This window comes from Cucurbita moschata, unplaced genomic scaffold, assembly GCF_002738365.1.
Source record: "Cucurbita moschata cultivar Rifu unplaced genomic scaffold, Cmos_1.0 Cmo_Scf00064, whole genome shotgun sequence".
Classification (NCBI taxonomy): Eukaryota; Viridiplantae; Streptophyta; class Magnoliopsida; order Cucurbitales; family Cucurbitaceae; genus Cucurbita; species Cucurbita moschata.
The window spans coordinates 988,553-1,015,483 of record NW_019268580.1 but is presented as its reverse complement, the minus strand read 5'-3'; the positions used below and the strand labels follow the sequence as shown (position 1 = coordinate 1,015,483).

The 26,931-nt window shown below is 35.7% G+C and overlaps 5 protein-coding genes across 7 annotated transcripts in view; 1 reads left to right on the top strand and 4 right to left on the bottom strand.

Annotated features, from left to right (window-relative positions):
* Positions 1–1,757: 1,757 nt before the first annotated feature.
* LOC111437627 (pathogen-related protein-like) lies at positions 1,758–7,662 on the bottom strand. Of its 2 annotated transcripts, XM_023075683.1 has the most exons (5): positions 7,457–7,662; positions 7,251–7,383; positions 6,601–6,899; positions 5,869–5,934; positions 1,758–1,840 (listed from the first exon to the last, which is right to left on the bottom strand). In XM_023075683.1, the coding sequence occupies exons 1-5, from the start codon at positions 7,610–7,612 to the stop codon at positions 1,772–1,774; spliced, it is 723 nt and encodes a 240-aa protein (XP_022931451.1). In that variant the 5' UTR covers positions 7,613–7,662; the 3' UTR covers positions 1,758–1,771. The 2 variants fall into 2 exon arrangements, with proteins under 2 accessions (XP_022931451.1, XP_022931450.1); XM_023075682.1 differs by lacking the exons at positions 5,869–5,934; positions 6,601–6,899; positions 7,251–7,383; positions 7,457–7,662 and adding exons at positions 2,026–2,324; positions 2,974–3,106; positions 3,198–3,406 and having other exon boundaries at positions 1,758–1,906.
* A 1,346-nt stretch (positions 7,663–9,008) lies between these two features.
* On the bottom strand, positions 9,009–10,306 carry LOC111437626 (pathogen-related protein-like). The gene is made up of 4 exons (XM_023075681.1): positions 10,107–10,306; positions 9,884–10,016; positions 9,468–9,766; positions 9,009–9,299 (listed from the first exon to the last, which is right to left on the bottom strand). Exons 1-4 carry the CDS (start codon positions 10,266–10,268, stop codon positions 9,147–9,149), a joined length of 747 nt encoding a protein of 248 aa, XP_022931449.1. The 5' UTR covers positions 10,269–10,306; the 3' UTR covers positions 9,009–9,146.
* A 3,367-nt stretch (positions 10,307–13,673) lies between these two features.
* Positions 13,674–17,809, bottom strand: LOC111437624 (tubby-like F-box protein 7). Of its 2 annotated transcripts, none has more exons than XM_023075676.1 (4): positions 17,316–17,809; positions 16,543–16,630; positions 15,172–15,331; positions 13,674–14,516 (listed from the first exon to the last, which is right to left on the bottom strand). In XM_023075676.1, exons 1-4 carry the CDS (start codon positions 17,670–17,672, stop codon positions 13,931–13,933), a joined length of 1,191 nt encoding a protein of 396 aa, XP_022931444.1. In that variant the 5' UTR covers positions 17,673–17,809; the 3' UTR covers positions 13,674–13,930. The 2 variants fall into 2 exon arrangements, with proteins under 2 accessions (XP_022931444.1, XP_022931445.1); XM_023075677.1 differs by having other exon boundaries at positions 15,172–15,301; positions 17,316–17,808.
* A 404-nt stretch (positions 17,810–18,213) lies between these two features.
* Positions 18,214–21,911, top strand: LOC111437623 (uroporphyrinogen decarboxylase 1, chloroplastic). The gene is made up of 6 exons (XM_023075675.1): positions 18,214–18,340; positions 18,434–18,579; positions 19,946–20,331; positions 20,444–20,728; positions 21,113–21,348; positions 21,531–21,911. The coding sequence occupies exons 1-6, from the start codon at positions 18,315–18,317 to the stop codon at positions 21,697–21,699; spliced, it is 1,248 nt and encodes a 415-aa protein (XP_022931443.1). The 5' UTR covers positions 18,214–18,314; the 3' UTR covers positions 21,700–21,911.
* A 1,309-nt stretch (positions 21,912–23,220) lies between these two features.
* LOC111437629 (ubiquitin-conjugating enzyme E2 35) overlaps positions 23,221–26,931 on the bottom strand; it is a 4,709-nt gene continuing 998 nt past the window's right edge. The window contains exons 3-8 of the mRNA XM_023075684.1: positions 26,692–26,778; positions 26,127–26,185; positions 24,454–24,495; positions 24,293–24,366; positions 23,849–23,946; positions 23,221–23,471 (exon numbers count right to left, since the gene is read on the bottom strand). Coding sequence (XP_022931452.1) covers positions 23,434–23,471; positions 23,849–23,946; positions 24,293–24,366; positions 24,454–24,495; positions 26,127–26,185; positions 26,692–26,778 — 398 coding nt within the window. The 3' untranslated portion in view covers positions 23,221–23,433. The remainder of the gene's footprint in view (positions 23,472–23,848; positions 23,947–24,292; positions 24,367–24,453; positions 24,496–26,126; positions 26,186–26,691; positions 26,779–26,931) is intronic.

Genomic DNA, 26,931 nt, shown 5'->3' with positions numbered 1-26,931 from the left:
AGTGGACTTAGACTAGAACGTTACAGATTTTAACCTAAGTTGTCTTGTCGATTCAATCTTATGAATCCAAGAACCGAATAGAACATAGTTAAGGACATTTTCAACCCAATCAAAATCGAACAACTGATTAGGTTGGGTTGATTAAGCTTTTTAGTGGTCAGTTTTTCGCGCTCATTATTATTATACATCTCATGATTATTATTATACATAGTTGAATTCATGGACTTACAAGTTGTGGATTAGAAGATATATTTGAATTAAATTTATAATCATTAACTAATATTAATACAATTATAATTTTTACAGATAATAATGCATAAACTTTAATATAATTAAGAAGACATTAAATAAGTTAATAAATATGGGATGAAATAGATACAATTCAACTCAATTAGCTAACAAAAAAAAGAAAAAATATCTTCCCACCAAAATATTATTTTTTCTATATTTATCGATAAAATCTATTAATCGGGCAGGTTTGGATGCATAGTAATACTCCATTTTTTGGTAATTATAATTATTTATTTGTTATAAAAAATCTCTCGTAGTTAATATCGACTACTTAATTAATATCTTCATAATTATATAATATTTATTGAATTAAATACTATAAATAATAATACAAATTAATTTTTCTTACTACAATAAGGTGAGGTTTAGAGATTCCACATTGCTCGGTGATTGACTACGATATCATTTGTGATAACCTAAACCTACCGCTAGTAGATACTGTCTACTTTACCCTGTTACACTATTAGGGAGACGTTTCCACACCGCTCAATGAACGACTCTACTCACCGCTAGTAGATATTGTCTACTTTAGCTTAATTAAAAACGTCTACTTATCTTTACTTTTATTGCACAACCTAATTTTGATCGATACTTGAAAAGTCTCTTAACCTTTATTTCGAGCCCCACAACTTAAGTCATTGTTATGTGTATTATAAAGTCTATTATCATTAAATATAGTACCCAAGCTTATCAATGCCATTTTTGGTGCTAACGAACCTTAAGAGTCACAAGCGAAAATATAAATTCTATCACTCAAAAATACGTGGAGTGCACATTTCTATGATTTTGATATGTAGTGTCAAGGCACTGCCCTTAGCATCAGATCCCACCTTGGTTGGAGAGAGGAACAAAATTATGAGACGATCACGATACGTAACCGACCATATCTGCTAGCGGTGAACTTAGGTTATTACATCAACACTACATAAAAAAAAAAGTGGACTATTTTAGAATTTCAAGGCCTACGTCTCAACATAGTTGCTAGGGTTTCTATATATTTTTGTTTTGTACTGAAATTTTGAAATGTCATTTAGAGAGAAAAAGATATTGTGAGATCCCACGTCGTTTCGAGAGAGGAACAAAAGACACCTTTCTCTAAAAGACATGTTTTAAAACTTCGAGGGAAAGCTCGGAAGGAAAAGTTTAAAAAGAACAATATTTGCTAGCAATAAGCTTGAGCTGTTACCGACGTCGAGATGTATGTCATATACTTACGAAAGAAATGTGATTAACCCGAATTCACAACCATAAACAACTTATTATATCATTGATATTTAATAAGAACCAACCAACCGACAGAAAAGGGTACAATTAAGAAACATAACAACCTAAGAACTGCTAACCAACAGCTGAGCTGAGCTGAGCTGAGCTAATGGATATTGTTGCAAAGTTGTTAATTATTCATATAAACATAAACGACCATAGGGATATTCATACAACACATTTTATTCCATTTCAGACCATCATTGTGTTCTTTGAACTACTTCTGGGCATCAGAGAATGGGCAGCCAGAAACAAATGAACCATCAGTGTTTTTGCCCTTTAAAAGGCCTCCAAATAGCTCTGTTGGATCAAAGTAAATATGAACTTCTTCAGCCTTCATTGATGAATCCACCTGCACAAATATCATCATTACATAACCATTTTTGAAACGTTGACACGAACATTTTTTTATCGTGGCGTTAAATATGGATATGATTGATAAGAAAGAGCGTTATTGAATCTCGACGTTACCTTGAGAATTCCCATGCCGAAGAATTCGACCATTTCGCCGGTTGGGGAATGGGCTTTGTAAGGACCTTCAAAGAAACCCCAATGCCTAAATTTGTAGGCAATCGATGGAGGAGGTGAATAAACCTCTATGACTTCCCATGCAAACCCTCTTGGAAAACATGTCTTGAAGTCATTATGAGCTGATTCAAATGTCTCTTGGTGTGCTTTGAAGTGATGGAGCTCCTCTGGTAGAGCACTCTTCAGCAATGCATTGAAGCTTCCAATCCTCACCACTTCTTCTCCTGTCAGCCCCTCTCTTCCTACATATCAGACATATAAATTTGAGCTTTTATTAGTAGTCGGGTGGTGGGTTGGGTTGAGTTGGGTTCGATACGCGTCTCTCATGACTTTGCTTTGGACTTCCCTAAAATGCCTCACACCAATGGAGAAAGTATTCCTTGCTTATAAACGCATGATCATTCCCTAAATTAGTTAATACGAGACTCCATCCCAAAAATTCTCAACAATCCTCTCCTCGAACAAAGTACCCTATAGAGCCTCCCCTGAGGCCTCTGGAACCCTCGAACAGCCTCCCCTTAATCGAGGCTCGACTCCTTTTTTGGAGTCTTTAAACAAAGTACACCATTTGTTCGAAACTTTAGTCACTTTTGACTATACCTTTGAGGCTCATAATATTTTGTTCGATATTTGAGGATTCTATTAACATGACTAAGTTTAGGGCATGACTCTGATACCATGTTAGGAATTACATAGAAATTTTCACACCCTTATAAAGAATGTTTCGTTTTTCTCTCCAACCGATGTGGGATCTCACAATCCACCCTTTTTTGGAGTCCAGCGTTCTGGCTGATACTCATTCCTCTCTCCAATGGACGTGGGATCTCTCACCGTTTAAACCTAATGATTCGAGTGGCAAAATCCATTAACCAAAATAAGAAAAAACTTTACCATTGACAAAAAACTTGAATTTTTCAGGGTTTATGGTGTTGAAATCTTGTAATCTAGTCTTGTTGTTGATCTCCACTTGCCATGATTTCACAGCATTTTGCACTGTTTCTTCCAGAGATCCTTTTGGCCACACCTAATCATAAACAAAAACACCTCAAATTACAAACATGAATGATTTGAAAGAGAAGAAAGTATTCTTTGTAGGAAAGAGAAAAGGAAACAACCTTGGATCGGCCCTCTTCAAAGAGCTGGTTGGCAGACTCATAAGTGGGAGGCTTCCCATACCTCCATTCAACAGTGGGAGCCTCCAAATGCAAGTTAGCTCTGAACTTGTCGGGAACAACACCATGGGTTCCTATGGAGCTTCCCTTAGTGACGTTGTTAATGCCTTCCATTGTTTGTTTAGTTTCCTTCTTCAACCAAACTAGGAGCCAATGGTGGAGACTCATGGTGGCCACTTATGGGGTTTTATACACAAATGCAAGAGGGGATGTGACTTTCCCTGTGGGGATACCTATGAAAGCATGGTCCGTTTTGACCCGTTACGTATGATCGTCAACTTAAAACGCGTATGTTAGGGTGACGTTTTCATACCTTTCTAATCAATGTGGAATCTCACAATCCATGTTCAATGGTGATACATAGCGGGCCAAAACTGACAATATTTGTTTCCCTAAAAGTGCCAAATTAATATCAAAACTAGACACCGAGCAGTGTGCCAACGAGAACATTGATCCCCTCAAGACGGTAGATTATGAGAACCCACGTTGGTTTACTAAGCATTTCTTATAAGGAGTAAAAATCTCTACTTAGTAGAGTTTTAAGTTATTCAAATTACCGTGACCAAATATTTTTTTTAGGTAAAATTAAAAATTTATTATGTTTTATTAATAAATTTCAAATTTTAAAAATTTTAATCTATTTTTAGGTTATATTTACTTAAGTGTTGTCATAAAATCAATTATTCAAAAATTTATAATCTATTAAAAAATGAAAATTCTCCTAAATTAACCTAAAAAAATTATTTGGTTGGACACAATTATAGAGATATAAAGAACAAAAACCCCCACTTGGGCCACATAAATAAAAACACGTTGACTTGTGACCTTGACTTTTTAAACTCATCTTTTAATACACATTAATAATGAAGTCCATAATTTTTAATATATATGTTTAAAATTTATGATCTATTGTTTTTTTTACATGCATAATTAGTTATTTTATATTTTATTTTATTTGATAAAAACACAAGTAATTTAGATTTAATATTTTTCCTTTTTTCCCTCTCATTTAAATATAATTCAATTAATTAAAAATATATATTTAATTAAATTATCAAATATTAATTTTTTTTTTTTAATTTCAAAGTAGCCATCCATTCATTTCTCATGTCACACCGGTAGTAATCCCACATTTAAAAGACGGTCTACGTAGAGACGCTTTTCTCCTCAAATATGTAAGTTTTAAAGCATATCAAAAAATTTATCCTCCCATTTTTTATATTTCTTATATATATATATATATGATGTTTTCTATATTTTGTTTTATGTTATTTTAATTAATTTTACTTTTTAAAAAGCATATTTAAATTAAACTTATAATTGATAAAAATATATATGTTAGTTTATTGATAATAATGCTATAATATTAATATAATTAATTTTTACATCGTGGTAGGTTAATATATATTGAGTGTATGATTGATATATTTACTTAATTTCTTTTATTGATAGAATATATTAATTAATGGAATTAATTATTTATTCAAGAACTAATTAATTTATTCAATTAAATAATTTAATTTAGTTGAAGTATTAGTTTTTGAATAATTATAGTCTATTATTTATTTAAATTTATTTATTGATTATTTATTACTTATTTTGTTCCACTATAATTAATTCCACAAAACCATCCTTATAAATTTAATAATATTTCAAAATATAATACTAACATAATTTCTAAAAATTTAAATACTTAATTTTAATATATATATATATATATATATATATATATATATATATATATATATAAATGAGTAGAATAATAATATTAATAATATTCTAACTATTTTTGGAAGATATTATGATAATATTTCAAGTATTAATGAGATTTGTATTAGTTTTTTTTTTCTTTCCTTCTCTTTCTTTTTCATCATCTCTATAATTATTTGTCAAACACTTGACGCTAAAAACAATATTTTAAAAAAAAATCATGAATTTTATTTATTTATTTTTTAAAAAAAATATCGTTTAAAATTACAATATTGTCCTTGAACTTTCACTGATCTTCCAAAAATACCCTTGAAAATAAAAAGTTATCAAAATACTTCCAAAAAGTTGACGTGTTCAAAAATACTCTTTAATTTTTTTTTACTTGTCTAAATAAAAGATATTTAATTAAATAATTAAATAAACTCTTTAATTAATTAATTTTATTTATTAACTATAAGTAACTCTACTCTAGATATGAACTCTTATACACGGTAGAACCAATTATTTCAATAGATATAATCATTGCATACTAGTCGATCTTTCATAGGTCGTTCATTATTATTACTGGGTCAATAGTCTGTTTTACCCCGATAATAGAGTATATATTTATTTTTTCTTTCTAATTTGTAATCGAAAATTTCCGCAACAAACTAAATTATTATTATCATTCATATGTAATAAGAACCGACAGAAAAAGGGTACAATTAACAAACATAACAACGTAAGAACTGAATCCAAAAACACTATAACATAACATAACACATTTTATTTCAGACCAACTTTTGTTGTGTTTGTGTTTGTGTTTGTGTTTGTGGAGCTACTTTGGTTGATTGAAGAGTGGGCAGGCAGAGGCAGATGAATCATCAGTTTTGGATTCAGAAGCTGTTTTTTTGCCTTTCAAAAGACTTCCAAATAGCTCAGCTGGATCAAAGAACACATGAACTTCTTCAACCTTCCATGATGAATCTACCTGTGCAAATAAATGTCAAGAAGGGATTTAGAACGTCTTAAGTTCATGTGAGATCCTACATCGGTTGGAGACGAAAATGAAATATGTTTTACAAGGGTGTGGAAGCTCGAAATGGAAAGCCTAAAGAAGACAATATCTACTATCGATGGACTTGGGCTGTTACAAATTGTATCATAGCCAAACACTGGGTGATGTGCCAGTGAGGAGGCTGAGCTCTAAGGGGAGTGGACACAAGGCGGTGTGTAAACAAGGACGCTGAGTCCCAAAGAAGGGTGGATTGAGTGGTCCCACATTGATTGGAGAAGAGAACAAGTGTCAGCAAGGATGCTGGGACTCAGAGGGGAGTCGATTGTGAGATCCCACATCGGTTGGAGAGGAGAACGAAGTATTTTTTTTATAAGAGTGTTGAAACCTCTCCCTAGCAGACACGTTTCAAAAGAGGACAATATCTACTAGTAGTGAACTTGGGCTGTTATAGTTCCATGATGATATACACCTGCTTAAAATTTTAAACTATTCTCACGATTGGTGGAGAAGACAAATCATTAGGTTATGATCAAATTAGTCGATAAGGGCACAAACTAACCCAAACATTCATGAACGTGACGTTAAATATGTATAGGGATACATTTGACAAGAAGGGTCGTTATTGAATCTCGACGTTACCTTGACAGTTCCCATGCCGAAGAACTCGACCATTTCTCGAGTAGGGGAATGAGCTTTATAGGGCCCTTCATAGAAACCCCAATGCCTAAACTTGAAAGCAACCAAAGGAGGAGGAGAATAAAGCTGAAGAAGTTCCCATGCAAACCCTCTTGGAAAACATGTCTTGAAGTCATTATAAGTTGATTCAAATGTCTCTTCCTTTGCTTTGAAGTAATGGAATTCCTCTGGTAGAGTGTTCTTCAGCATTGCATTGAAGCTTCCAAGCTTCAATGCTTCTTCACCTGAGAGCCCCTCTCTTCCTACACTACCAAACACAACAAATTCACTAATTCATCATTTAATCATCCAGCCGAATTAGGTTAATTTTGGGATATTTTAGACCCGACTTAAACCGAAAATACGAGGAGATGATTTAAGCTAATTCCTCCGTATTTTTCAGAAGTTCGTAGAAAATTTGAGTTTTCGTGTAACGGCCTATGGTCCTTTTTGGGCTTTCCCTTTCGGGCTTCCCCTCAAAGCTTTAAAATGCATCTGCTAGGAGAAGGTTTCCACACCCTTATAATCAGTGGTTTGTTTTTCTCTCCAACAAATGTGGGACATCACAGTACGGTTCGATTGAAACATATTTAACGTAACAAAATTAGTATTACCATTGATATAAACTACGAATTTTTTAGGGTTTATGCTCTTGAAATCTTGCGATCTTGTCATGTAAGCTAACTCGGCGTGCATTGATTTTACGATATTCTGCACGGTTTCTTCGAGCGATCCTTTCGGCCAAACCTACGACGAACAAAACAAATTAAGAAACAAAGATGATATTAGATCTGGCAGATAAAAAATGAAAAAAGAGAACCTTTGTTCTTCCATGTTCAAAGAGCTTGTTAGCAGCTTCATAATTTGGGGGCTTTCCCATCCTCCATTGAACCTTTGGAGGCTCCAAATGTAAGGAAAGTGTGTGCTTTTCAGGACCCATAATGGCTTCCTCAGAGCTCATGTTTATGGATTCCATTTCCTTCAACCAAATTGGAAGCTGTGATGATGAACTGAGTAGCCAAGTTATGGGGCCTTTTATAGGACCTTTAAACTTAATTAATTGAAGTTAGAAACAAAAAGGAGTTCAAAATGGTTCATTTAACATCCGGAGCTTAGGGACCCACTTCGAATGGGGTGGAGAATCCAAATTTAAACACGGAATGAGGAGAGAGAGGAGAGATATTTCTTTTGAAACAGGACTGGAGAAGAGAATGTATTCTCCGTCCTCATCACCATCTCGACCCTATCAAAATCTTCATCCCACCCTGCCCTACTCACTTTTTATATATAAATGTAAATATGAATTTTTTACGAAAAACTCAGCCTCGATCTTCACAAAAATAAATGGTAATTTTGTAGAGATGAAAAAGTATGGACGGGAATGGAGAAAGCTTCGTTGTCTCCACCAGCCTCGTGAAGATCGAAATTCATACATTTATATGTCACAAGTTGTAGAGAATAAAGATAAAATAAATATGGACACTTAACTATCAATACAATTAAAATATTGATCTTGGTATAAGTATAAACTCAACTATAAAAAATATCAAGGGAAATTATATTAATTAATTATTTATTTATTAACCTACTCTAAAAATTAAATAAAAGTATTAATTAATTAACTAATTAATAGTAAATTAAGTGGAATTTATGTAATTAAATAGTTTGGTTGAAGTAACATCTTGAAAGAAAAAAAATTAGTTACCGTGGATGACTTTGTCCATGACCAATTCTACCAATGTAGTCATTTGTACGTGAGTTTCTTACTTTTACCCTGAAAATAGTTAATAATATTATGATAAGTAATACTTAATAAACTCACTGTTTCTAGGTGGGTTTGGATGCATATAATATTTTTCTACTCACGGTCTAAGCACATGCACGTGGACCTACTAGGTGATTACCCTATCTTCATAACCCTAAGCCAGCAGTCACGAACCATGAGAAGAAATAGGACTCAAAATCATTTTTCTAAGTACATGTCTATACAATATATGAGAAGAAGTAATCACTGCTCGATGTACACACAATATGCATAAGGTCTCACATAAAATCATGGTTTAGTAAGAAAAGACATACAATACTTCCATACTGTGAAATCTCACAATCAGAGAGGGGAATGAATCATTTGTTACAAGAGTGTAGAAATCTCTTGGACACATTTTTAAACTTCAAGGGAAAGTAAAAAAATGACAATATCTTATTTACGAGGTGTTATTTTAACAAATTAATATTCAAACACGTAATATAGATCTAGCAAACTCACTTTATTTTTTTATACGATACAAATACATATTTAACACAATGGATACATATTTAACACAACGGATACATATTTAACTCAACACAGATTTGACATACGCAGACTAGACAAACTCGAACTTAAAGATCCAAGTAATTAGTAAATTCAGACGTAGAAACCTCTCGAAATCACTAACGAATTTATGCAGAGATTATTGAACACATGGGATTTATTATTGAAACTTAGACCAACATTTTTGTTTTTGGAACTACTTCTGGAGATTGAAGAGTGGGCAGGCAGAGGCAGATGAATCTGCAGTTTTTGATTCAGAAGCTGTTCTTTTGCCCTTTAAAAGACCTCCATATAGCTCTGTTGGATCAAAGTAAACATGAACTTCTTCAACCTTCATCGATGAATCTACCTGCGCAAATATCAATCATTACATAATGATTTTTTAGATGTTCTTATAATTTTTTGAAAAATTAAGTCATTATTTCATGATTCAGATTACATAATGATTTTTTTTTTATCGTGGCGTAAAATATGAATATGTTTGATAAGAAAGGGCGTTATTGAATCGCGACGTTACCTTGAGAACTCCCATGCCGTAGAATTGAACCATTTCACCAGTAGGGGAATGGTCTTTGTAAGGACCTTCAAAGAAACCCCAATGCCTAAACTTGTAGGCAATCAAAGGAGGAGGAGAATAAACCTCTATGACTTCCCATGCAAACCCTCTTGGAAAACATGTTTTGAAGTCATTATGAGCTGATTCATGTGTCTCTTCCTCTGCTTTGTAAAACTTATACTCATCTGGTAGAGAACTCTTCAGCATGGCATTGAAGGTTCCGTCCCCCAGCACTTCTTCTCCTGACAGCCCCTCTCTTCCTACATATCAAAAGGGTAAATTTTGTGCTATCAATTTAGGATAAACTTTGTTATTAGTAGTCAGTTTTAACCTAATCATTCCAGTGGACAAATCCTTCATCCAAAAACTCTGTTTACCATTGACAAAAAGCTTGAATTTTTCAGGGTTTATGGTCTTGAAATCTTGTAATCTAGCCTTGTTGTTAATCTCCACTTGCCATGATTTCACAACATTTTGCACTGTTTCTTCCAGAGATCCTTTTGGCCACACCTAATCATAAACAAACAAAAACAGCTTAAATTACACACAAGATTTGAAAGAGAAGAAAGTTTTCTTTGTACGAAAGAGGAGGAAAAAAACCTTGGTTCGGCCCTCTTCAAAGAGCTGGTTAGCACTTTCATACGTGGGAGGCTTCCCATACCTCCATTGAACAGTGGGATGCTCCAAATGCAAGTTAGCTCTGTACTTGTCAGGAAGAACACTATGGATATCAATTTTGCTCCCTTCAGTGCTCATTTTCATCAACTCTATTTTGCCTGCATCAAACAAAGGAGTTATTTGAGGGTTTTATAAAGACTATATCAACCAAAGGAAACAAAAGATAATACAGTAAGCAGGGCTTCGTTTCAGCCAAAGGAAAGTTTTGAAGAATTTGAGAAGCAGCCGTATCCCTCTGGTGTTTCATTCAGATTATCAATTTGTTCCCTTTACAAACTAAAATCTTTAACCAATTATAAATAGAAAGAGATTGGTTGATATGGGCCACATAAGGTAAGATGCCTCAACAGTAATAAAAAAATAAATTGGCAATCATTGTAGACGATGAACTAGAAAACGAATACTTGATGATTATTCAGGTGTCGTATATTTGAATTATTTTCATGTGAATGAATTTGGTAAGATCATAGTGTTTAAAACAAATATACGAGTTAATTATTGTTGTAGGAAAAGTTTCATAAATCAATAAGTGTTAATTTTGATTAGATGCACCTATAGTTGTACAATTTTAAATGATTTTAAACAAATAAGACATGTCGTTGTGTTCATATAAAGATAATGTTCTTGCAAAAACGATAATGTTCTCAAAGACGTGTCTACTTGAGATTGAATAAAATTCATGAGAATTTGATATCATTCTCCAAGTGAATGTTGTAATATTTAATAACTATGGTCAAGATCGTAACGCTACATGTTTAGGATTTGAAATTTAGATTTGGCACATGATAGGTCCCAAAATTTTCCTATATCTCTTACGACATGATCACGTTACTTACTTGTCTTGAAGTGCTTTTAAGAGCACTTAACTTGAATGGTGACAGGGAAAATGGTTTGAGACTCGCCAACAATGACTATGGAAACATCAGCTACATTGTAATCTTGAAGAATGCCTCCTTCAACTGTGCCGAGCTTGGCAAAGGCTGAAATAGCTAATTCAATGTAAATGAATTTATAAGAATTGAAAAGAATATAACAGAGAATTACTTAATAAGTAAAAGAATAATAACAATAATTTTTTAATGAAAAAAAAAGTATGTTTACATATTGTAGATCACAATAAAAGGTTTTTCAACTCAAAGGAACAAGAGATATACAAACATGTTACTTACAAGAATGGGACTCATCAAACTGATATACATTGACTGCTGGATAAAGAACAGCAGGCTGAATTCCTCGTGCATTAAGATGTTTGAATGCCTTAGCAAACGGTGGAAAGCAGTAAATTTGCTATGAACCAATGTCAAATCTGCCACTCCTGTGATTATGAAAAGTGATGAATGTAAACATCGAAGAGTATGGATGAATGTAATAATGAATAAAGATAAGAATTGAAAGAAGTAGAATTAACTATCAGAAACCATACCAGTTTTCAGTTCTTCAATTAAGCCTATGGATTATGTGTGAGACCCCACATTAGTTGGAGAAGAGAACGAAACATTCTTTATAAGGGTATAAAACCTCTCCCTAAAAGATACGTCTTAAAACCATGAGGATGACGGCGATGCGTAACGGGCCAAAGCGGACAATATCTATTAGCAGTGGACTTAGATTGTTACAAAAGGTATCAAAGCCAGACACCAGGCAGTATGCTAGCGAGGACACTGGGCCCCCAAGTGGGATGGATTGTGAGATCCTACATTGGTTGGAGAGGAGAACGAAGCATTCATTATAAGAGTGTGGAAACCTCTCCCTAGTAAACGCATTTTAAAACCGTGAAGCTGATGGCAATGGCTGAAATGGAGAATATCTAGTAGCGATGAGCGGTTGCGTATACAGCCTCCTCACCTCAAAATGGATGAGGGCTTGGCCAGTAAGAGATCCAGAAAATGACAATAAAATACAACCTGAATAAGCATGCAGCTTCTTTGGTTAACCATGATAAAGAGATATCCGGACAACTTTGGGAAAAGGTCCATATCTTTGGTGACCCTTTCAGTTTAAGTATTGGAACAACAACAGAAACCTGATCTGCTAGTGTGATATGACATCAAACGATGGCCACATAAACAACATGCAAAGAGTAACAAAAATACACCGTAGATATGTACAAACTGCATGGTGGCGTGTGGCGAGATAGGAAATCACCATATTAGAATGAAATGTTGTGAAATACTAAAGAAGAAATTTGAAGAAAATTACAAGAACCAATCACTAAAGCAAAATGGGCCATTAAAATTTCTCAGCATAGGAGTTGATACATGGACAAATTTTTCCTATATCAGAGCCTCATCTATCTAAAACAAATGCCTCATTCTGCTCCGTTCAAGCCTAGAGAATACCTTTAGAAGTCGTCTAAGTTTAAAGAAACAAGAATATGTTCCTTCTAAACTCCGATTATATACTATTTCCAATAGCTAATCCATTGAAGAAAAAGCAAGGAAGCATACCATAATAGTCTCTTCAAACCTCCGATTTTCTTCAATGGTGAGATTGAAAAATATGGACATTGTGTCAATGCGAACAAGTTCAACAGCAGCGTCTACAATTGAATCAACCAATCGATTCGATATAATACAGAGAATTAAGCAACAAATCATGAAAAAGAGAGAGTTTGATCGAAATTTAGCAATTGAATCAGTTGAAAGAAAACAAAAACTGACGTTGTTACCCATCCCGAGGTCTGGGTGGACTATGGCGATCCTCATCTTCGATCGCCATCGTGCTTCCATCGTTGCAGTAGAGCGGAGATCCCTCAGAGCTTCTGCCGATCGGGGAGCTTTCTGTCAGTGGGCCTTCGGCCTGTTTCGTTTTGGGCCCATAAAAGAAGCCCGTTTCAATATCTGCTTTAAAAGCCCCTAAGATGAACTCCAAATATTACATTATTTATGGCATATTAGTTAGGTTCGATTATAGAATGAATCCATTAAATTTTAGGCAGTTAATTTATAGGCTTTAAAATGTTTTTAATATGCTTTTGAATTTTAATTTTAATTTTACACTGGGTTTGATCTTATGAAAAAAAAGGAAAAAAAAAAAAGATATGATATACTTTTAAGTGGAGACATGCAACAGCTCAAGCCCACCACCTCACTGATAGTAGATATAGCGGTTTCATTATTCCCCCCAACCGATTGGAGATCTCACAATCCACACCCTTCAAAGCCCCGTGTTCTTACTGGCACACCACCTCGTGTCCACCTCCTTTGGGGCTTAGCCTCCTCATTGACACATTACTCGATATCTAACTCTGATATCACTTGTAATAACTCAAACCCTCCACTAGCGTATATTGTCTTTCTTTCGAACTTCCGCTAGAGAGAGATTTCCACACCATTTTCTCCAATAAAATGGCTTCACTGTCCGAGAGAGATGAGTTACAAAAAAAAAAATTTAAAAATCATTTTTCAATGACAGCATAAAACTAAAAGGAAATAAAAAACCTATAAAATGAATGAATTGGGCACGAGTGTTGAAATACAACTGCAGCAATACCTAAACATTGAGATGAATCAACAATTCTCATCCTTTGTACTTTATATATATATATATATATCACATATACATAGAGATTTAGAGAAGCCATAGCGCTTGCTAGCACCACGCAATATTGGTTTGTTGCTCTGAACTTCAATTTTTAAGTGGTCACAATTCCACCATAATAGCACCATGTACAGAGGAAAGCCTGTCTCAATAGAGCCACCGTTTTCTTAAGTAAACAAATTTTGGTACACAATATACTACTACTACTACTCGCACGCCAACTTCGTGCCAAAGCTCGTAAGGCAAATGGCGAAAGCCTGGAAAGCTGATAATGGCTGTCTATAATCCATAGTAAAGGTATCGTCGCCTACCTTTCCGAACTGTAGTAGGACTGTTTCTTCGTCCCCTTTACCTCCTCCTGGCTGGCTATGGTCAATACTAGCAACAAGTTGAAAGTTTTTAACAGATGCTACTGTCACCCGACCGTGAAAATTCAAGCACCAGCATTGCAGGTGCTCATGCCACCTAGGAGCCTTGTTTCGTAAGATTGTCGACCCTGATGAGGAAGAAAAAGACTCAGATTTCTTCATCATCGAGTTCTCGCAGGGTTTGCTGGTCACAGATTCTTCTGATTCTGGGCACTTTAGAGAGCACATCATCCTCCTCGGACCTCTTGATTTCAAAAGATTAAATTTGTAGGAGACTTGCCCAACCTCGAAGTTACCTGCAGACACTTGTGGGCTGATTTGCTTGCTTGCAAAGCGGCGGCTCGATTTACTGCTCGATGGCTTTGCACCATTGTGTGGTGGTTGGCTATCATAAATAGTAAAATTGGTGCCAAGAAAATCAGAGCTGCAAAGTGATCAGAAAATGGGGTATCGACTTAGTGCATGTTATTAAGGAAAAAACATGCTACTTTTAAAAATTGTACCAAGAACACTCAAGCTGCAATTTTACAAAGCTAACAATGAAATAATTTTGCACATATTACTGAAAAAGAAAAAAAGAACAAAGATTTCTTAACTACTGATCTCTCCCTAATTTAGGTTTAAACTATCTAAAGTAAACTCATGGCAGCATCAAGCAGTTCTTTGCAAACCATCTACATGGCTTCTCTTTCAGCAAGAACCGTATTTCATACTGTGGCTCAATCAATGTAAGATACTGTTTTCGATATAGGTAGATTACATTGGGAGTTCTCTCAAGTCATAAATATTGCTGCAGTTATTGTTCAAACTACACATTCCAACTGGAAGAACTCTTTTTAAGCCTCTTGTTCAGGAAGTTTCCCTTTAAATTAGTACCTCAAAACAATCGTAATTATAATTAAACATTAGAATAAGAAACAATAATAATAAACCGCATAAGAAGATGCTTGAACTTTTAGACCATAAACAAAGAAAACAAACTTGTATCCCTAGTGTAAAAACTAAGGATTGCAAAGAGCAAGCACCAAAACAAACAATTTGTTCCGACAAGATTTCTCTCAACAACAATAATATCTTACCTTAACTTCCCCACATATGCATTGTTTCCTTGTGATAATTCTTCAGCATCAAGAGATATTATATACTCGGTATGAGCACCATGCCTATATCTCCGTGCAGCTAAGAGGAACTTTCCCTTATCTGTAAATGCTGGAGTAGGGGAAATAACCCTTAAATGAGCTATATCACATGCAAAGAAGTTCTATATTACTAATGTGCAATGACAAACAACAGTTAGGTAAGATATATAATGATGAGATAAGAAATAAAATAAAAAAGGAGAGAGGAGCATGTCCTGTCAGTCTTCTATAGCAACCAAAATGTACACAGGACACAAGTTGCAGTTTAAATGCAAAGAGCCATACGTATAAACTATAACATTAAGATAAATCTTTTGGTTTGTTAAACTCATGAACTTATGAATAAAATCCATAGTTGATAATCTTTATGTTATGCTTTGTAAAAGAAAATTGATGTTGGAAAACAACAAAACAGAAAAGTTGATATTTTTCTCTTGGTGGAAATTCAGATTTCCGACATTTTGGTCTTAAGTTATAAAGTCTAAACCGGTTAAACTATGTTCAGGTCAGAAAAGTAAATATTTCTCATAAATTCAACTAACGATTCATATGTGCGTGCATGTGTGGGAAGGAGAGAAATTAATCCCAAGATATCAATCCTAACTGAAGTTAATCATAAGCCTCTCTGATAGTCCATGCCAGCCTCGAAGAACCCTGATTTAGATGACCAGAAACACTTCAAAATTTGACCAGGCCTTTGGAATAAACAGAGGAATAAAGAATCATAACGAGTGCATAAGAAAACAAGAAAAGTCAAAATCATTTACAAAACATGACGATAACAAAGTTCACCAAGGCCTGAATGTTACATTCTCAATACCTTCATACTCATCAGTTGTATTTCAACCATAAAACCCAAAAGAATGCTCACATTGTTTCACTAATTAACAAAAACTATGATATGAATTGTTCAAATCAAAATATGATTGCGTGCCCACACTCAATAGAAGATATATCACTCCATCAAATTATCTATGTTAGGTAACTGTGCAGTTTTAAGAAAGAGTTGCACCCGCTTTAACGGTTTGTGAAGTTCGTATTAATTTCAATCATGTTCGTGTCTTGGAAAACAAAATGTAGTTCTCTTCAGTTATTTCATGGTGAATCAAGGGGAGGAGGAGCAGAGACCAATAAACTTGACTGAACAAAATAAATCTCTTTCGCCTTACGTAAGTTAGGAGACAACATAAACACTCGTATGTAAGCCATTCATTCCAAGTTATATAGCATGAAATATGATACTTCACTCCAATCTCAGTGCAGTTACCCTTTTCCTTTACAAATAGAATATATACACCAAAAGTTACTCACATGGTGTAAGGGCAAGGTAAAGGTAAAATGTTGAAGTCTTCTTGTTCCGTTTTATAAGACACTGATGTGGAAGATCGCTTGGTCCAGGCTGCATTAGACAATAACAACACGTTTAGATGATCATTCAGACATTAAATTTGTACCAAAAAGATTACCATAAGATCAATGTCCATCAGGATTCAAAACACACTAACGTTTTCTTCCAACAACTCATAAGAAAATGCTTTTGGACAAGATTCAAAAGACTCACTAACGCATCAAGAACTTGCATTATAAATTTGATAATTCAGAAGTAATTTAGATTTAGGATAGCCTTAAAGTTAAGAATTAATTTCCATTTCGGTACATCAATGCAACAAGCACGTCATTAACCATTCAATAGAACAAAATTCTTGAATTGTCCCATCCACAACAAATTCTCGACATTGCTTAACTGCACGCAATCAATGTACAGAATGTTTATCATTAATCTTAACCGGAAAATTCTTCAAGATCCATATGGAAATCACGAGCATAACCACAACCCCGCACATTTTCAAAAACTAAAGAATCATGCTGCGTTATGAAATCAAATCAATCGATCTCAAATACCACGCAGATTAAATTCGAAAAGTAATTCAAATAATCAAAAACCGAATACACGCAAAAGAAAGAAAAACAATAATCACATGAACGCAAAGAAGAAAAATGTTCATACGACGACAACTAGCATACAATTTCATCAACAAAAACAACAATCTTGACGAATACGGATAAAAACTCCGACGAAATACCTGTTTGAGGCAAGAAGGGAAAGTAATCTTCCCGGAATGAGGGGTACCTCTGGCGATCTCCTTAGTAATATCCCGCCAGCGTTTGCAGACACAAGCACACGAAACAACGTTTTGGCGGTTGGGCCAACCGTCCTCAGAAGCCTCAACCCGCTGAATAATCTCCCGGAGAAGCTCCGGTAGCATAGAAGACCAAGAAGATTCACCCTGCATCAAGTCGCCATCAGTCCCGCCGGGCAGACCGGAGGCACCTTCGACCTCCGACACGGCCACTCGAACAATTCCCTCCACACCATTCGGATCTCTAAACGACGACTTGGAAGAAAACTTCCGAGAGAGAAACGATCTGCGAAGAGACATGACAGTGGGTTTTAGGGCTTAGCCTCACATGGTGAAAGAAGAGAGAGAAAGGGCAGTCGTTTAGAGAGAGAAAGCAAGAGGAAGAAGATGAGAAAGGGAAACCGCGGCGAGAGAAAGAGAAAGAGTGGGGAAAGGGAGAGATGTTAAAGAAACAGGGCTGTGAGGAAAGGTAAATGAAGGAAACGCGGAAGATGCGATGAGGCGTTGAGGACAGCCCTGTGAGTTTAACGTTTTTAGATGGCGACAGTTGGGCTTTTCCACTCTCATGACTCGGCCCATATTAATAAGTTAAAAAGACTATTTTTGCATATTTATTATAAATAAATTAAAACTTTAATAATATATATTTTTTACCATAGGTTGAATTTTAAATAATATTTATGTATTAAAATAAAATTAAAAATAAAAACTATATACTAAAATAAAATTTATTTATTTTTAAATCAGAATATCGGTGAAAACATAAATTTTCGATTAAAAGTAAAAAATTTGGATCGAATTATCGACTTTTATCTCATATTTAATGGAAGAAAATGGTGTAAAATATATCAAATAAGTATGAAAAATTGTAGCTGAGGGATAAGGAACAAATCGGAGAAGAAGGGTCTGCGTTCATCCTTAATCTTCGATTTCTCTTTCGAAATGAGTAGTTTCGCATCGCCGGCCAGGTTAGCCATTCTGTTTTGTCAATTTCTTGTGCTTTCTTTTTCTTTTTCTTTGTAATTGCTTTGCGATAAGCATTTTTTATCCTGTTTTTGCAGTGTTTGCACCTCCTTGGGATGGAAATCTTCGAGTTTTTTAGTCCATTCGGGCCTGAAATCCTCTAATTCCTCCATTAAGTTGCTTGTTTCCAGGAGGCGTGTCTCCGATAAACCTATCTCTGTTACTTGTTCATCTTCCTTATCTGGTATGCTTTAGTTTGTTCATGTGCTTGTTCTTCGTTTTAATTACTGTTAATTCTGAATTGGATTAGTCTCTGTGTTTTGCATTGAGAGATGTGGTAGTCTTGAGAGCTTCTTGTCTGTTTTTTGTGGATGGAGATTCATAGTTTGTGTGGAGTGTTTAAGTCTTGAATATGGAGTTTTATGGTTTAGTGTGAGGCTGGATTTGTGTTGACCTAATTGAATGGAAATTTGGAATGAATTTCGTTGTTCGTGGTTACTGGACTTTTTTTAAACTGTCTGTTGAGTGGTTGAACTGTCCAGCATACAGCATATTGTTGATATGGGCTTATACACAATCTCAACTAGAGCTATGAACATGCTGTTGGTGGATGTTGTTATAATGGGGGAATTGTTGGATGACTCGAGCATGTGCAAGCGTTGTAAACCAATGCCAAAATGTTATGGTGATGTATAGGCTTCTTTGACGTGTAAGGCTTGGCAAGTGGCAACTAGATGGGATTGAACTTGAACTTAAGAGACATTGCAGCAAAAAAAGAATTGTGAGATCCCACATTGATTGGAGAGAGGAACGAATGGCAACGAAATTGTTAGGCCTCGAAGCGGGGTAGATTGTGAGATCCCACATCGATTGTAGAGGGAAACAAGTGTCAGCGAGGATGCTGGGACCAGAAGGAGGGTGGATTGTGAGTTCTCATATCAGTTGAAGAGGAGAATAAAGCATTCTTTATAAGGGTGTGGAAACCTCTCCCTAGCAGACGCGTTTTAAAAACCTTGAGGGGAAGCCCAAAGAGGACAATATCTTGCTAGCGATGGGCTTGTGCTGTTACAATTGGTATCAAAGCCAGACACCGAGTGGTGTGCAAGAGAGGACATTGGGCCCCCAAATGGGGTGGATTGTGAGATCTCACATCGGTTGAAGGCCCGGTGTGCGAGCGAGGACGTTGGGCCCCCAAGGAGGTGGATTGTGAGATCCCACATCAGTTGGAGTGGAGAACGAAGCATTCCTTATAAGGGTGTAGAAACCTCTTCCTAGTAGAATTCCTAATAGACGCTTTTTAAAATCTTGAGGGGAACCTCGGGAGGAAAAGTCCAAAAAAGACAATATCTGCTGACGGTAGGCATATACTGTTATAGTAAGCAACCAAAACTCGTTACCACTATATCATAAGCCTAGAGATATTAGGTAAGATGACCCCCTCTTCTCGTCACAGGACTTCATGTTAAATTACAGCAACCAAACGACTGCTTTATTTTATTATATCTCGAACATAGTTATGTTTGCGTTCAACATTGCAGTTCTTTCCTTGCATTTGAATTCTAAATTATGGATGGGGCTTATTTTCACTTTTCAGTGAATATTTTTATCAGATCCTCCGCTCTTGGTAAAGGCAGCAAGAGGGGATCCTGTTAGTCGCCCACCAGCATGGATGATGCGTCAAGCAGGAAGGTATATGGCCGTTTACAGAAAACTTGCAGAGAAATATCCATCTTTCAGAGAGAGATCAGAAACAACTGATCTCATTGTAGAAATTTCATTGCAGCCTTGGGAGGCTTTCCATCCTGATGGAGTTATAATTTTTTCCGACATCCTAACCCCTCTACCGGCATTTGGCGTTCCTTTTGACATAGAAGACGTACGAGGCCCTATTATTCACTCGCCTATTCGCTCCGAAGAGGGATTGAAAGCTCTTCATCCCCTTGACCTGGAGAAACTCAACTTTGTGGGGGAGTCACTTAAACTGCTACGCAAGGAGGTATGTTTTGTCACATTCTCATGCTTATAAAGAAAAATGACAATATTTTGTATTACCAAGATGATAGAAAACAGTTTTGATGTCACTTTTTTTGGTTTGTCATTTTGTATAGGTTGAAGGCAGTGCTGCTGTCTTGGGTTTTGTAGGAGCTCCTTGGACGATTGCAACGTATATTGTGGAAGGTGGTACGACACGAACGTATACGACGATTAAGAGAATGTGCCACACAGCACCACATGTGTTGAAGACTCTCCTCTCTCATTTGACACAGGCAATATCAGAATATATTGTTTTCCAGATAGAACATGGAGCTCATTGCATACAAATATTTGACTCGTGGGGTGGACAGTTGCCACCTGATATGTGGGAATCCTGGTCAAAGCCCTATATTCAGAAGGTAAGCTGTCTTTTCCCCTTCTTTTCTTTAGCTGACCAATTTTCTAGCAGAGAGAACTCAGTTCAAAGAAAGTCGACATGTCCATTTCTTTGACGACCTCACCTTATTCGCCATTCTCAGCTTAACATAAAATGCCGAATCCCTAAAATGTCTGTAATGGCCCAAGCCCAGTACTAGTAAATATTGTCTTCTTTGGGCTTTCCCTTTTAGGCTTCTCCTCAAGGTTTTTAAAACGCAGTCTGTTAGTGAAAGGTTTTTACACCTTTATAAAGAATGTTTCGTTCTCCTCCCCAACTGATGTGGGATCTCGTAATAGCAATATCGGTAACTACTAACCAATCATTATCTCTAATTCTTATTCATCATTGGGATCTTTTTTGGCAGATTGTGAGTACAGTAAGGAGCAAGTGCCCTGAAACACCGCTTGTTCTCTACATCAACGGAAATGGCGGTCTTCTAGAGCGAATGAAAGGAACAGGAGTTGACGTTATCGGGCTTGACTGGACAGTAGACATGGCTGACGGAAGGAAGAGATTAGGAACTGATATCAGTGTACAAGGAAATGTTGACCCTGCTTATCTGTTTTCTACTCTTCCTGCTCTATCTGAAGAAATTCAAAGGTTTGTCATTGAGCTTCCTGCTTTTTTCCTTATTCGGTTCTTGTTATTTACCTACCTATGTAACCTTCTTTAAGGAAGAACCGTACAAGCTGTGTGACAAAATAGTGGTAACTAGCTAAGAATGGAGGTAGCACAGACACATTCTAAACCTTGTTATTTGCTACATATGGGTTTGTTTGTAGGGTTGTGAGATGTGCAGGACCAAGAGGACACATTCTAAACCTCGGGCACGGCGTCCTTGTCGGTACGCCAGAAGAAGCAGTCGCACATTTCTTCGATGTTGCTAGAAGTTTGAACTTTGATACTTTGTCTCAAGATTTGGCAGCCCAAGAACCCAAATTGGTAGCATAGTTGAGGTAGAGCAATACTCAATCCTTTTGTTTAGAATTGGTTGAGATGTTATAACCCTGTTGGAGGTAACACAGACATTTGATTTAACATTTCTGTGGTCTGTGATCTGTACATGCTCAAGGGTTGGCCTGTTTAAGTGATTTTTGTTTTTGTAACCTCTTTGTGAAATTCTGTATCATTTGTAATGAAATCCTCGGAACTTTGAAGCAATAGACTCTCTTTCTCAAGAACTCTCATCTTGTTTTCCTTCTTCCTTTAGTGGGATCCTTCTCTCTCTCTCTCTCTCTCTCAAGGACCCTTTGCTTGTTTTCCTTTTCCTCTTTAGTGGGATCCCTCTCTCTCTCTCCCTCTCACTCTCTAGGACCCTTATCTTGTTTTCCTTTTGCCCCTTAGTGGGATCCCTCTCCCTCAAGGACCCTTATCTTTCTTCCTTTTGCCCCTTGGTGGGATCCCTCTCTCTCTTCTCTCTCTCTCTCTCTCAAGGACCCTTATCTTGTTTCCTTTTTTTCCTTGGTGGGACACCCCTTCTCTCTTTGAGGTCTTCTCGTACGGCTAGCAGATATTATTCGTTTTGGCCCAGTACGTATCATCGTCAGCTTCATAGTTTTAAAACGTGTCTATTAGGAAGAGATTTTCACACCTTTATAAGAAAGGTTTTGTTCTCCTCTCCGATCGATGTGAGATCTCACAATCCACTCCCCTTGGGAGTCCAAATATCCTTGTTGCCCCACAGCTTGGTGCCTAGCTCTTATACAATTTGTAACCGTCGAAGTTCACCGCTAGCAAATATTGTCCGTTTTGGCTCATTACGTATCGTTGTTAGCCTCATGGTTTTAAAACATGTCTGCTAGGGAGACATTTCCACACCTTTATAAAGAATGTTTCATTCTCATAAAATGGAAAAGAGAACAAAGACAATGGAAAAGAAAAGAGAACAAAGACAATGGAAAAGAGAACAAAAACAATGATACATTTCTCGTGTGATTATTTTCCATTGTAGTTCCATCATTTGCAAAGAAGAGAAAAGTAGTATTCCACCATTGACCTCTACAAAGGAGGGTATACCTCTCATCAAAGAAGGCCTCTTCACTTGCAAAAGATAAAAAGGAGAAACAATGAAATGGCCACCAACAAAGGGAAAGAGATAAGGCTCACTGTTTTCAGATAAGGATAACTTTATTATGTTGTATATGATTGAGTTAGTTCCAATGTTGCTTCAAGTTTAATTTAACTCATAATAAAGAACTAAGTTAAGATATTTTGAGTTCGAACCAACTCTAGCACTAGCCTTTTTCAATGTCGAGCTAATATCAAACAAATCGAACAAGATTTACGGGCGACGTTAAATAAACCTCCTAAATGTCGTTTAAATAGCATTTATTAATCAGAGTTTGAAAGTAGTTCTTGATATTAATTTTAGTGCATGAAGTTGTTAATGGATATTTCCAATTTTTTTAATTAATAATTAAAACATTCTTGAGAAATAAGGGGCATATGGCGAGGGCTTACAATTTTAGGAGATATTGAACTTAGAAGAAGGTATTCCATCTAATCATATCATGATCATACAAAGTATGGGGGTACAGACTCCTGCCAAAAGACGCACAATTATAGAGACAGTTACAATTTTGACACTAAATTCTTCCAGATTTTTTCATTAAAATCCACAGAGCAAATGGCACATTCATGTTATTAAAAACCGAAGAGATAAAAGGCTTCCGCAGTTTCCCTTCTTTACGCACCACTTGCGTATAATCGAGTCCATTCCTTTGCTGAGAACATCCAACCACAAAATGGTGTCAGTCAGAGGCTACACCAAATTAAGCTACAATCTTACTTCTACTGAAGTTTTACGTTCATATTATTAACTAGGAGTGGCAACATTCTAAACCCGACTCGATTCATTAGCTTTAAACCCAAACAATACTCGGAGGATACTCGGTCCCTCTCCGCCGACAGAATCAACTATCATCTCATGATATCTCGTCTTACCCCATTCACATACCACTTAGCCTATCCAGTCTTAAACCAGATTTAATCAAAAGCTAAAGATAGAGAGCTTTTAAAAACATAAGAACCAAACTGAAACAAAGCTTAAACTCAGGATCAAAAAGGTTTTTAACAAAAGCAATGGTCTAGACCAACTCACCTGTTTCAACAGCTTCGGCCTCATTCGATTTCCAATGTTTGGCAATGTTCTCGGAAAGTGGATCATCTGGGTTTGGAGCACTCAGAAGAGCTTGAATACTGACAGAAAGTGATAGAGAAAGTGACTGTTACTAAAAAAAAGTTCATAGAAGAGGGACGCAGAAGGAAGAGGAGAAGAAATGGATGCCAGTGGTAATGAATTTCTTCAATTTTCGTATGATTATCGGAACTATTGAAGATAAATTTACGAAGGAAACGACCGCAGTTGGGGAAGGTCCTAGAAAAACAACTAAAGCTCTCTAAACCAATGTGCTACATAAAATGTGCATGGTGGTAAAATTCTCAGATCTGTATTTCCTTGAATTAATCAAATGAATAAAAGACCATGCAAAATGTTCAAATTTAATATGCAGTCACTGAAAAATCACACCTAACATTATAATACCTCAAAAGTACAGTTCGTATCTGTAGAGCTGGACTCCATTTGTCTTTCAGAATATCAAGGCATATCCTCCCAAGCTAAATTACAAACAATCACACCATCAATAATGAAACTGCAGCACGTTGGTGGGGACGACAATAAGAAGTATGAAAATAGGCGCGTACCTTATCAATATTTGGATGATAAATCTTTGTGAGAAATCGAACCTGCACCACAAAAATAATCACGCAAAAATAAAAAATATGTAAATGAAGATGGAAAGAGACGAGGGGGAAAAGATGGTAGTGGAGGCAATCAAAATAAGATATGATAAGTTCCAACAGGACCACCTAGCGTACTAGATACAGAATCTTCAGTCCTAGGACATCAAAAGGCAATAACTTAAACCTTAAAAAAAAATTGTCCAACTCTGTTTAAACATTTCCGTTGTTTTACATCTCTTTTACGAGTGGATCAATTTTCTGTTTATAAGAACAGTACGCAAAAGGCATGAAGATCAACCACTCAAGTCGAATTAGTTAACTTATGTGTAATGAGTGTCAATTGCTTCATGCAAACCCCCACCCCCCAACAGGTTCAACACAAAACAAGGTAAAATCAACCAGATAAACAACCACACTCAAATTAATACATGATTACATGTACTACAAAAAAATAAGTAATAATGATAATTGAAGTGCCATCGGCATGGAGCAGATCGTTAAATCCTTAAACAACAGTTTCTTCACTCACGTGACAGTCCAGTCAAAAGGACAGATAGCTTTTCATACATAAGTCGAGAAAAAAAAAAAAGTAACAGGCATACTTACATCACTAGGTACATTCTACAAAAATTAATAATAGAAACTCCCAAGAATAAAAATTAGTTTTATTTATTTTATAGGAACAGGAAAAGAAAACAGTAGTCTAACTGAAGTACAAGTTTGGGGAATGCACTGGGGTCCATTTTGTAAATGTGAGTGATGCTTTTCCTATTTCTGTCAGGCCCTTGTTTTTGTGAGCCCCTCCTTAATTTTGCTCTTCTATCTTCTTTATGAAAATTGGTTTTCTATGCAAAATGAGAAAAAAGAAGTTTGAAACGATTGCCTAGAACATTTTGTCATGAATTGCATCCCACACAACTGGACTCTCGTAAGATGTTTCCTCATTTTGTCATCAACATTTAGTCCAGCCAAACATGTTTCCTCTCAATCTTTCAAAGCTAGGCCCGACAAAGCAAGTCATGAAATAAGCTATTCTCCATCTCCAACCATGAAGACCTCAACTACCAAAAATTCCCTTCACGTAATATCAATGTGCTCACGTGTATCATAGATCAACAAGATTAAGTTGTAAATATAATGATTCATGAAATGGAAAAAACTGTGTATGAAAAGTAAATTACGATGGCTTCTGATCTTTTTATTTATATTCAGTGCAAGATCGGAAACCCTCAAGAGAATGGGGAAGAAACGAAAACGAAAAAAATATTGTAATGATGGCAAATCCAATTTCTGATGACTTCTAGACATACCACCCTCATGATGTATAAGTGAAATCATAATTCAATAAGTAATATACGAGCAGGTATAAGTAACTCAGTAAGTATAAGAAACTTGAAGAGATTTTAACAGCACATTTGGGTTAGAAGTTCTCAAATAATCTTCAATAGTACTTGGAAATCCCCCAATAGCCCTATGTTTTTTTACTGGAGACTTCTGTTGATACATTTTTTCTTTTTTTTTTTAATGAAAAACAAAACAAACCAAAAAAAATATGACACTTTTTTGAAGAATATTGGTAAAAGAAATGAAAAAAAATTATCTGATAGACCAAGTAGGAAAGAATTACAAATTACCTTGGGAGCAGCCATAGGATATTCCTCGGGTAAAAATAGCTCCAACTTGAAAACTCCTCCTGCAAAGTACATCGGATTCAGGACAAATATATGCTTAAAAAGAATATTGAAATGGACTAACAACTTTAGAATTGACGAAGGTCAGGAGAAAAGAAGCCCAAAATGAAAGATGACATATAACATTATTCAATAAAAAAAGTGAAATGATGATCAGATAACATCTCTAAATAAAACCTACTCAGTTGTCAGTAGTATGTAAACAACACGTTCCCAAGTTTAGCATCCAAGAAGAGTGACATTCTACCGTTGAACAATAGGGCATAAAGCTTACAAAACCAAAGCTAAAAGGGAAGATAAGACTTTTTTTTTTCATCGAGTAGAAGTTAATCCCATAGCGTTCACTGTGAATGTCATTTCATTCTTCATAGTCATTCATATGTAACTTAAATACGTAGTTGGTTCTACGTAGTTGGTTCTACACCCATTCATATGTACCAACAATGGAATAGCAAATTATTCAAAAGAATTTAACACGTTCCTAACAACATACTGTCAAGTAATTTACCTTCATAGGGTGACTGGGTCGGACCAAGGATCATCACGTTAAAATATCGCATATTATCTTCCGACGGCGAGGCACTAATCCCAGGGGCTAAAATCACATATCAAAGATCGAGATCAACTAAATCAAAATAAACTTCGACTTCACAATTATCGGATGAATTAATCCAAACAATAAATCTATCAACAACCAAGACCCAAATAACACAAAAAAAAAAAAAAAAAAAAAAAAAAAAAAAAAAAA

Coding starts and splice junctions, on each gene's coding strand:
- LOC111437626 (XM_023075681.1), bottom strand. CDS start 10,268: ATGAAAATGAGCACTGAAGGGAGCAAAATTGATATCCATAGTGTTCTT. Junction 10,017..10,106: donor TTGAAGAGGGCCGAACCAAG/GTTTTTTTCCTC, acceptor GTTTATGATTAG/GTGTGGCCAAAAGGATCTCT. Junction 9,300..9,467: donor ACGGCATGGGAGTTCTCAAG/GTAACGTCGCGA, acceptor ATATTTGCGCAG/GTAGATTCATCGATGAAGGT.
- LOC111437627 (XM_023075682.1), bottom strand. CDS start 3,368: ATGGAAGGCATTAACAACGTCACTAAGGGAAGCTCCATAGGAACCCAT. Junction 3,107..3,197: donor TTGAAGAGGGCCGATCCAAG/GTTGTTTCCTTT, acceptor GTTTATGATTAG/GTGTGGCCAAAAGGATCTCT. Junction 2,325..2,973: donor ATTCAAGTTTTTTGTCAATG/GTAAAGTTTTTT, acceptor TCTGATATGTAG/GAAGAGAGGGGCTGACAGGA.
- LOC111437624 (XM_023075676.1), bottom strand. CDS start 17,672: ATGTCTCTTCGCAGATCGTTTCTCTCTCGGAAGTTTTCTTCCAAGTCG. Junction 16,631..17,315: donor TCCCTTCTTGCCTCAAACAG/GTATTTCGTCGG, acceptor TGTCTAATGCAG/CCTGGACCAAGCGATCTTCC. Junction 14,517..15,171: donor GCATATGTGGGGAAGTTAAG/GTAAGATATTAT, acceptor ATCACTTTGCAG/CTCTGATTTTCTTGGCACCA.
- LOC111437623 (XM_023075675.1), top strand. CDS start 18,315: ATGAGTAGTTTCGCATCGCCGGCCAG. Junction 18,580..19,945: donor TTGTTCATCTTCCTTATCTG/GTATGCTTTAGT, acceptor TATTTTTATCAG/ATCCTCCGCTCTTGGTAAAG. Junction 20,729..21,112: donor CAAAGCCCTATATTCAGAAG/GTAAGCTGTCTT, acceptor CTTTTTTGGCAG/ATTGTGAGTACAGTAAGGAG.